Source organism: Hemiscyllium ocellatum, chromosome 50, assembly GCF_020745735.1.
Source record: "Hemiscyllium ocellatum isolate sHemOce1 chromosome 50, sHemOce1.pat.X.cur, whole genome shotgun sequence".
Classification (NCBI taxonomy): Eukaryota; Metazoa; Chordata; class Chondrichthyes; order Orectolobiformes; family Hemiscylliidae; genus Hemiscyllium; species Hemiscyllium ocellatum.
The window spans coordinates 6,275,988-6,286,662 of NC_083450.1; the positions used below are offsets into that span (position 1 = coordinate 6,275,988).

The 10,675-nt window shown below is 46.7% G+C and overlaps 1 protein-coding gene across 5 annotated transcripts in view; it reads right to left on the reverse strand.

The window, feature by feature from the left end:
- The window catches only part of cgnb (cingulin b), a 126,884-nt gene that overhangs the window by 50,308 nt on the left and 65,901 nt on the right, over window positions 1-10,675 (reverse strand). For all 5 annotated transcript variants that reach the window (XM_060820786.1, XM_060820784.1, XM_060820785.1 and 2 more), the window contains exons 7-9: window positions 10,133-10,271; window positions 9,232-9,444; window positions 631-779 (exon numbers count right to left, since the gene is read on the reverse strand). In XM_060820786.1, coding sequence (XP_060676769.1) covers window positions 631-779; window positions 9,232-9,444; window positions 10,133-10,271 — 501 coding nt within the window. The remainder of the gene's footprint in view (window positions 1-630; window positions 780-9,231; window positions 9,445-10,132; window positions 10,272-10,675) is intronic.

Below are 10,675 nucleotides of genomic sequence, written 5' to 3' on the forward strand. Positions count from 1 at the left end.
ATAGCAAGGGGTGCTAATGGAAGAAGAGAGGCCTTTGGAGGGTGCCTCATTCTTCCTGATATTCTTGGGCCGTTGTTTGTAACACAACCTGCGTCATCTTAAAAATAGATTATCTGGGAGTTTGCAACGGGCAAATGGGTTGAGCATTCCCTCCAGTACAGCAGGGTAACACAACACCAGCTGTAACACACTTTGGAGATGTCCTGAGGTTGCGAAAGATGCCAAAAAAAAATTATTTGGAGATGCTGAGTGTTGGACTGGGGTGTACAAAGTTAAAAATCACACAACACCAGGTTATAGCCCAACAGGATTAATTGGAAGCACTAGCATTCGGCGCGTTGCCTGACTACCTGATGAAGGAGCGGCGCTCCGAAAGTTACTGCTTCCAATTAAACCTGTTGGGACTATAACTTGGTGTTGCGTGATTTTTAACAAAAAAAATGCACAGGCTTTCTCTTGATTCCTGGTCTGAGAATGCTGCACTGCTCAACATTCCACTTGATGGAGTCTTTGCGCAAATCCCAGACAGAGACCTCAAGCCACAATCCTCTCCCTTGCTTTTCACAAGGAGGACTGGGAACCAATTGGAACCTTCGCCCCCTCCAAAACATGCACGAGAACTCAATTTACTCCTGCTTGGTGTTGCGTAGCTCCTCACGGTTTTTCTGGAACATCTCCTTCCAGTGCACGGTCTCCTCGGTGCTCTCCTCCAGCTGTCTCTGCAGGTTCCGCATCGTCGAATTGATCTTCTGCCTCTCAGACTCCACGTTCTGCTGTGTCTGCATTCACCAAGGAAGACAGGAATACAGAGAAGATTTAAATTACTATAGCATCTAGTCGGCAAACGAAACATGCCAAAGGGCTTCGTAAGACTGTCGCAAAATACAGGGAGAAAGTGAGGACTGCAGATGCTGGAGACCAGAGTTGAAAAATGTGGCGCTGGAAAAGCGCAGCAGGTCAGGCAGCATCCGAGGAGCAGGAGTGTTGACCTTTCGGGCATAAGCCCTTCTTCAGGAATGAGGTTGGTGTGCCAAGCGGGCTAAGATAAATTCCCTCCCCCCTACCTTTTATCTCAGTCCGTTTGGCACACCAGCCTCATTCCTGAAGAAGGGCTTGTGCCCGAAATGTCGGCTCTCCTGCTCCTCGGATGCTGCCTGGCCTGCTGTGTTTTTCCAGCGCCACATTTTTCAACTGTCACAAAATAAAACTTGGCATCAAATCTGAGATGATAGATGGTCAAAGCTTGGTTAAAAGGGGTGGGTCTCAAAGAGCAACTGAAAGGAGATCAGGTAAGATATAAAAGCACATCGGCTTAGAGACTGAGTTCTTGAGCTGGGATTGTATTCATTGGAGTTTAGAAGATTAAGGGGAGACTTAATAGAAACTTACAAGATAATACATGGCTTGGAAAGGGTGGACGCTAGGAAATTTTTTCCATTAGGCGAGGAGACTAGGACCCGTGGACACAGCCTTAAAATTAGAGGGGGTCAATTCAGAACAGAAATACGGAGACATTTCTTCAGCCAGAGAGTGGTGGGCCTGTGGAATTCATTGCCGCAGAGTGCAGTGGAGGCCGGGACGCTAAATGTCTTCAAGGCAGAGATTGATAGATTCTTGATGTCTCGAGGAATTAAGGGCTACGGGGAGAATGTGGGTAAGTGGAGTTGAAATGCCCATCAGCCATGATTGACTGGCGGAGTGGACTCAATGGGCCGAATGACTTTACTTCCACTCCTATAGCTTACTTTTGGTGAAAGGGTTAAAATCAAACCAAAAACAAGGTCAGAGTCCTCTGGAACAGCGACATAATCCAGAGAGGTGACTGCGAACCACCTGCTGTGTTAAAGATTGCTTGCTGGCACGGTGGAGCTTATCACATGGGTGGTAAACAGCACAAGACATTAGCTTCCTTTCAGTTCAGAATATCCGCCTCGGGCGACTGTCTGTGTGGAGTTTGCACATTCTCCCCGTGCCTGCGTGGGTTTCCTCCGGGTGCTCCGGTTTCCTCCCACAGTCCAAAGATGTGCGGGTCAGGTGAATTGGCCATGCTAAATTGCCTGTAGTGTTAGGTAAGGGGTAAATGTAGGGGTATGGATGGGTTGCACTTCGGCGGGTCAGTGTGGACTTGTTGGGCCGAAGGGCCTGTTTCCACACTAAGTAATCTAATCTAATCTAGGATCAAGTTTGGCTCAGAAAAACCCAGCAATTTAAAACTTTTCGGGCAGTTTTAGAAATGACGTGGGTGAATATGGAAGGAAATATTATTCCTCTCTGAGGAAAAGGTCAAGGACAATACAGAGAAAGCTTACTTACCTTATTACCAGTACTAAAGAATGTGGGCCAAAGGTCCATGGATTAGTCATCACCTCACAAAGGTAGAATACGCTCAAGGGGCAGAATGGCCTACGCCTGTTCCTATGTTCCTACCTTGCTCTAAAAGTTTAACTTGTTAAGCTTCAAGAATAGAAGTGTTTGGTTAGGAATTAACAGAGCTGAAAATGTGTTGCTGGAAAAGCGCAGCAGGTCAGGCAGCATCCAAGGAACAGGAGATTCGACGTTTCGGGCATAAGCCCTTCTTCAGGATTCCCGAAACGTCGACTCTCCTGTTCCTTGGATGCTGCCTGACCTGCTGCGCTTTTCCAGCAACACATTTTCAGCTCTGATCTCCAGCATCTGCAGTCCTCACTTTCCCCTAGGAATTAACAGATATGAGACCGAGAACATTTTTTGGGTGATCAGAATTCATACAAGGCTTATACAATTAAAAAGAAAAAAAAAGAGAACCAGGAAGAGGTATGGGGACTGTACTGTATAAATTATTCTGAATCAAACTGTGCAAACAATAAGAGATACCTACACAATTTTTGTATAAAGAATCATTCTTCATTACATTAGATTAGATTAGATTACTTACAGTGTGGAAACAGGCCCTTCGGCCCAACAAGTCCACACCGACCCGCCGAAGCACAACCCACCCATACCCGTACATTTACCCCTTACCTAACACTACGGGCAATTTAGCACGGCCAATTCACCTGACCCGCACATCTTTGGACTGTGGGAAACCGGAGCACCCGGAGGAAACCCACGCAGACACGGGGAGAACGTGCAAACTCCACACAGACAGAGTCGCCTGAGTCGGGAATTGAACCCGGGTCTCAGGCGCTGTGAGGCAGCAGTGCTAACCACTGTGCCACCGTGCCACCCACAAAACAGATCAAATCAGTTGAATAGGAAATTACAGAATTAAAATGGGAACTTGGTAACACTTGTCATCCTATTATATGGCAAGTCATATTCTTTACTAAGTTCTTATTACTTCACAAGGACCTGCCATTATTCGAACGGAGGAGTGAAGAGGTAGTTAGACACTTGCAGAAGGTCATTTTGAAACATTTTTAACATTCAGAGGGAGTAGTTTAATTAAATATAATGGATCGATTTCTTGGCAAAATATGTTACCATAAAATCTAGGCCGATATACAGTTTGTTGGTAGCAATCGAAAATCTGCTTTTTTTTTGGGGAATAGATCCATGTGAAAACAGTAATAAATAATGACATTTAACTAAAGTAGGTCAATACAACCGGTTGGATTGAGTCTCTGCAGAAAGGATATGGTTGGTTTCTCTTTTTTAGTTTCTTTGTACAAGAGTAACAAGCGAGAAAAGACGGCCTGTCCTACCACAAACAATACAACCCTGGGGGCCTCCTGCCTCTATTCCTGATGAAGGGCTTTTGCCCGAAACGTCGATTTTCCTGCTCCTCAGGTACTGCCTGGCCTGCTGTGCTTCTCCAGCACCACTCTGATCTAAACTTATACAATTAAAGGTAAGGCCTTGGATAGTGTTGTAGAACAGAGGCACCTAGGGGGTTCAGTTCCAGCATTCTTTGGAGTTTGCATCATACAACAATAAAGGCGGTTAAGAAGGGGTTTCACACGTCTGCCTTCATTGCTCAGTGCTTTTGAGTATAGGAATTGGGACGCTATGTTGAGATTGTACAGGATGTTGGTGAGGCCTCTTCTGGAGAACTGCATGCAGGTTTGGTCGCCCAGTTATAGGAAGGATATGATTAAGCTGCAGAGTGTTCAGAAGAGATTTACCAGGATGTTGCAGGGATGGAAGGTTTGAGATATCAGGAGAGGCTAGGGCTGTTTTCTCTGGAGCGTAGGAGGTTGAGGCGTGACCTTATAGAGGTTTATAAAATCATGAGGGGGATAGATAAGGTGGCCAAAACATGGACTCTCCTGCTCCGCAGACGCTGCCTGACCTGTTGTGCTTTTTCCAGCGCCACTCTTTTCAAATGGCTCTGCAGCGTCTGCAGTCCTCACTTTCTCACAGTGAAGGCAAATGGCAGCTGTTTATTTTCCCCCCAAGGGTGGAGGACAAAGGGGGCATATTTTTTTCAAGTAAGAGGGGAAAGATTTTGAAAAAAGACATGAGGGGCAACTTTTCTTTCTGTTTCTCAGAGTGTGATTCGTGTGTGGAATGGATTGCCAGAGGAAGTGGTGGATGTGGGTGCAGTTACAATGTTTAAAAGACATTTGGATAAGGACATGAAGAAGAAACATTTGGAGGGATATGGGCCAGGAGCAGGCAGGTGGGACTAGTTTAGTCTGGGATTATGTTCAGATTGCAGGGTCTGTTTCCATGCTGTATGTCTCTATGCAAGACCCCACAGGTCACAGGACACAACTGGGAGGAAGCAGCAGCTAATTGGCAGCCTATGGAAGGGTAAGCTCTCTGGATTTGAAATGCTATAAAGCGATGTCGTTGAGGAAGAGATTGCGGAGTGTTTTAAGATCGCCTTGAGATAGCTTGCTTTTTCTTCCTTTGCTGTATTAAACCTTTGTTGCCGTTGAAGAAAAGCTGCAGCCGCAAGGGCTTACATTTCAGTCAATGGCCATCACATTAAACTCTCCCCCCCCCCCCCCCCCAAGGATGTTGCGGGGTGAATAATGTAGGACAGTCACCAATCAGGAATTCAGGAGACACATCGCCACCCCCAGAGATTGGAGAGAATGTGGGAACCGGTCAAAGCAAACAACAGAGATTTTTGATTTGATTTATTATTGTCCCAAGTACCTCAGCACAGTGAAAAAAGTTTTGTTTAGCATGTAGTACAGGCAGATCATACCATACACAGTGCATTAGGACGGAGTTAGGACGCAGTTATGCTGCAGAGAAGGTGCATAAACAGCAAGCGCAATATTGAAATTAAAAGTTTGAGGGGTCCATTCAGAAGTTTATTAAGTTTGATTATGCTGGGGTGTGTGTTTAAGCTTTTGTATCCTCTGCCGATGGAAGCGGTTGGAAGGGATTATAATGGGGTGGGAGGGGTCTTTGATTATTTTGGCTGCCCTCCCAAGGCAGAGGGAAGTATAGATGGAGAGACGCACTGAAGTGGAAAACAGCGACAGGGATTGGCAAAGAGAGTGATACAAAATGAAGGGTGGGGGTTTGGGTACAGTACAAACACAGACATGGAGGAGTGAGACCAAATGGCCTCTTCCTGTGAAGGCAGAACCACATAACATATAGTTTGCCAATCCACCCACAACAGTGTCCCACGTGCTGAGAGATAATGAAACACATGAATCCCCAACTTTCCGGTGATTTGGAAATGATGCAACACTGAGCAGCTGCCACCCACATCCCCAGGTAATAACTGGTGTCAGACAGGCATTAGAAGATGACCAACTGTGCGTTTAGCAAAGGCCTTCCATTTCCCTTTCCAGAAGATCTTACCCCATTCCGTTCCCAAGCAGTCTACTTTTCCTTTTGACCGACATATGTGACACACTGTCGTTAAGATTAACAAGGACTGCTTCTTTTCGATGCCCAGCCAACAGCGTATTTCAGTTTGAAAACGGAATGACTGATGCAGTCACTGGAGTGGAATGAATCACCAGGGCCGCATGCCTCAAAAGAACTTGTTTGTTCACGGAGAATAAAAAGGGAAGCATTGCTTTTCACGGTCTGTCTGCCCATCCCGGACAGACAGTTCAACATCTTTTGTGCACAACAGTAGCCAATCCACGCCAATCAGTCAGCATTTTCATTTCCCCTCTGTCTCTTATCCCAACCGCCTCCTAAACAATGGCCCAACTAAAACAATGGAGCTTCTGTCTGTCCTAGCTGATTCAGAGCGATGGTCCCTGCAGGGATGTGGTATGGTGGGGGCTGGGGCGGGTTCCCCGAGGGGGTGGATACTATATGCAATCACAGTTCAGTCAGTATGACCATTCTGTTTCAAGGTTTGGAACCTTCAGCAGGATAACAGCTGAGCACACGTCACTCCTTGCGATCCTGCCTCCTGAGGACATGGGAAGTAGTAGGAATGGACCCTGTCGATTCAATTCCACCATTCCGTACGACTGTGTCTGTCCTTGGATTTCAAGTCCACCTTGCCATCCCACGCTCTCCGCATCCCTCGATTCCCCGAGAGACCAAACACCAAAGGGCGGCACGGTGGCTCAGTGGTTAGCACTGCTGCCTCACAGCACCAGGGACCTGGGGGACTGTCTCCGTGGAGTTTGCACATTCCCCCAGCGTCTGTGTGGATTTCCTCCAGGTGCTCCAGTTTCCTCCCACAGTCCAATCATTGGCCATGCTAAATTGCCAATAGCGTTAGGTGCATTAGTCAGAGGGGAATGGGTCTGGGTGGGTTACTCTTTGGATGGTCAGTGTGAACTTGGTGGGCCGAATGCCCTGTTTCCACACTGAAGGGAATCTCATCTAATCTAAAACCCTCAAACGTATTCAGTGATTGGGGGGTCTCCCTCGGCGTCACAATCCCCCAAGTGAAGAGATTCCTCTTCATCCCAGTCCGAAGCAGCCAATCACTTCTCCTGAGACAGTGCCCCCTTGTGTTTTACATTCCCCTGATCAGAGGAAACAACTTTTTACTGCAATGAAGGAGGCGGATTAGGGCCAGTCAAACATCTGGGAGTGTCATCTAAGGAAATGCAAAGCTTTTCCAACATGGCAGAGGAATAATGATAAAAAAATCAGCATTACTTAAATGGAGAACGATTGCAGAACTGAGGCACAAAGAAATCTGGGGTGTTCTCGTATCGAAGTTACGAGAGGTTAGCCTGCAGGTACAGCACATCACCAACGCTGCTGATGGAATGCTGTCCTTTGTTCCAAGCGGAATTGAACATTAAAAGGAAGGATATTCTGTTGCAGTTATCCAGGACATTGGCTAGGACAAATCTCAAATATCTTGTGCACTTTTGGTCTTCTTACCCAAGAATGGATGTAAATGTACTGGTGGCAGTTCGGAAGCTTACCAGCCTGGACTGACAGGGTCACCTCATGAAGACTGGGCTTCTTCCCAAGGGCTTATGCTCGAAACGTCGAATTCTCTATTCCTGAGATGCTGCCTGGCCTGCTGTGCTTTGACCAGCAACACATTTTCAGCTTCTTCCCAATGGGATTTGAAAGAATGAGGGATGAACACGATTGAAGTGAAGAGGATTCTGAATGACCCAGGCAAGGTGGACATTTCCTCCTCTGGGTGATCCAGAACAAGGGGAGCACTGCTCAGAAATTTGGGAATCGTCCTTTTCGGACAGAGAGGTGGGGCATTTTTTTTTCTCTCCCCTTCCAAGAAGATCGAAAGCCATCTGTGCCTCAGATGGAGGTGGAGGTGGATGGATTCTTAATAGGCAGGGGAATCAAAGGTTATTCAGGGGTAGACAGGGATGAGGAATTCAACCCAGAAACATTGTTTAAACATGGTCTTATCGAATGATAGAGCAGGCTACAGGGGCTGAATAGCTTACTTCTGCACTTAGTTCATTTGTACACAAGCCTCTTTAGATCACAGAATCATACAGCACAGAAACAGACCCCTGGGTCTGACCAGTCCACGCCGATTATTCCCAAACTAAGCTAGTCCCACCAGCCTGCGCTTGGCCTATAACCCTCCAAACCTTTCCTATTCATGAACTTATCCAAATGCCTTTGAAACGTTGTAACTGTACCTGCATCCACCACTTCCTCAGGGGGGTACATTCCACATGCGAACCACCCACTGTAAACAAAAAGGTGCCCCTCGTGTCTTTTTAAATCTTTCTCCTTTCAGCTGAAAGCATGCCCCGGCCCTGAAAGCCTAGGGAAAAGACACCTATCTTTCACCTTATTTCTACTCTTCATGATTTTATAAACCTCTATAATACTCCTGATAACTCAAACCCACCATTCCTGGCAACATCCTAGTAAATCTCTGCTAAGCCCTCTCCAGTTTAAGAATATCCTTTCTGGAACAGGGCGACCAGACTGGACACCGTACCCCAGAACAGGCCTATCTAAAGTCCTGCAAATATCTGAGCGACTGGGGCAAGCTTGCAAAACATTTCAACCACCCTGTCTGCCTGCGACACAAACATCAAAGAATTATGTACCCGACCCCTTCGGTCTCTGTTCTACAACACCATCCCAAAGCCCTACGTTTAATTGTGAAAGTTCTGCCCTGGTCTGTTTTACCAAAATGCAATACCAACAACATTCCTTGGACATTTCGGTGAGATCACACCTCATTCTTCGAAACTCCCGACCCATTATTTAAGTCAGCCTCTCATCGTAGGACAATCCTCTCAACCCAGGGAGCAATTCCCTGGGCATCTACCACGACACCTCCTGTGTAATATATATCTTCTCAAACGTGGAGACCAAAACTGCACGCTGACGTGATCTCGGCAAAACCCCTGTACAACCGGAACAAGGCTTTTTAAATCCTGCACCACAATACCGTCGCAACAAAGGCTGACGTCAATTTTATGAGTAGGTCTAACTCAGCCTGGAATAGATTCAGTCAATAACAGAATTACAAAGGCTCAGGATGGAAGTGAGGAGGAAGTTCTTCTGTCAAGGGATCACAAGTGGGAGACCCCTTATTCTGAAACTTGGGGGTGCGCGGGGGAGAAGGGGGTGTACAGTTCTAGACTCCCCCACAAAGGGGCAACATTCTCTCAGCACCCAGTCTGTCAAACCTTCCCCATAGAATTGTACGTGCTACAGCAAGGTCACCTCTCAGTCCTCTAAGTTCCAACGGGCAGACGCCCAACCTATTCAACATTCCCTCAAAACCAAACCTTTTCATTCCAGGAGTCAGCTTATTGGCTTCCCACCCTGGGTGCCCAAGCACCACACGTCTTCAAACTAACGACAGTGAAACCGTGAAGGAAGCAGCTCCGAGGAAAAAGGGACGTGCTTTCCACCAACCTGTGACACCTCCTCAAAGTTTTTCCTGAGCTGTTCCATATCCTTCTGGTACTGGGCTGTAAGGTCTTCCATCGCCTTGTCGTGGCTGGACACCTCTTCCTTCAGAACGCCCTTCAGGGCTGTCAGCTCCCGCTCCTTTTGCCTCAGGATGTCTTCCACGGTCTGTTTGGCTGTGGCGACCATGTCCAGTTCCTCTTTTGTCCTTGCTAGTTCCTGTCAGAAGGAAGCAACACGGTTAAAGGGATGGAACCCCATTCAGTCCTAAAGTCTCTCCTAACCCTTCAGAAACAGTTAGCCAGTTAATTTTGTTTTTTGTAAATCCCCTTTTGGGAAGGGGGCGTTGCTGACCGAGCTAGCATTTATTTCCTGCCCTTGGTTGCCATCGCAAAGATGGTGGCGAGCTGCCTTCTTGAATCACTGCAGGCCACGTGGATGCCATTAGCCCCAAGTGCAGCATCGTTACAGCACCAAGGGGAAAATTCAGCCTGACCAGAGAGTGACTGCCATCAAGCCCCCTCACACCCCAACCCTTTCTCTGTAACCGTATAAACAAACAGTTTCCAATCTCCGTCTGAAAGCTGCAATTGAATAACGTAAGGAATAAGATTTGGAGCATTCCATTTAGCTCTTCAAACCCATTCATAAAAAGGCTGATCTTACTTCAACACGACCTTCCTAAGTTATCTTTCTCTCTCTCTCTCTCTTTAAATCTTTAACATCCAGAAATGCATTAATCTCTGACTTGAAACACGATAACTGAGCCTCTGTTGCTCTCTGAGACAAAGAATTCCAAAGATTCAGCACTCTGAATGCAGACATTCCTTCTCATCTCAGTCCTCAATTGTCTCTAATTCAGATAGTATCTCTCCCTGGTTTAGCTCCAAAAGGCAAAGCCACGTACTGATAAAATCTCCGTGTCCCCACTGTCCCCCGCAGATTTCCTGCTACTTTTCAGCTCTTTGTGCATGGCAGCCATTTCATCCTGCAGGTCTCTCATCTCTGCCTCCACCGTCTCCTTCTCCATCTTCAGTTTCATTAGTCTAAGGGAAGGGTAGGGGGTGAGGGAAGGGTAGGGGGTGAGGGGGGGTGGGGGGGGAAGAAAAATACGAGAGAGAACGAAATGGTTAAATAAACTACTGCATAGTGACAAGCAGACTTGGGACCCTGAAGCCTCAAAAAAAAAGGTCAGCAATTGATTGAACTGAAGAAGTTTCAGCTGGATAAACTCTGGAGGTGGCGATGCAGAGGTTACAAAAAAACTAAGTGATAAAAGAAGATCAAGTAGTGAAGATGCAGCAGCATTTGTGTTAAACTGTAGCAGCAGAACAAGACAAGCAGAATGGAGGGAGACAAGAGCTTCTCTAAAACATGTATTTGTAATTTTTTCACGCGTTAAGACTTTTTTTTTCCAAATCATCTTTTATGCTGAGGGACACCTTTTTCT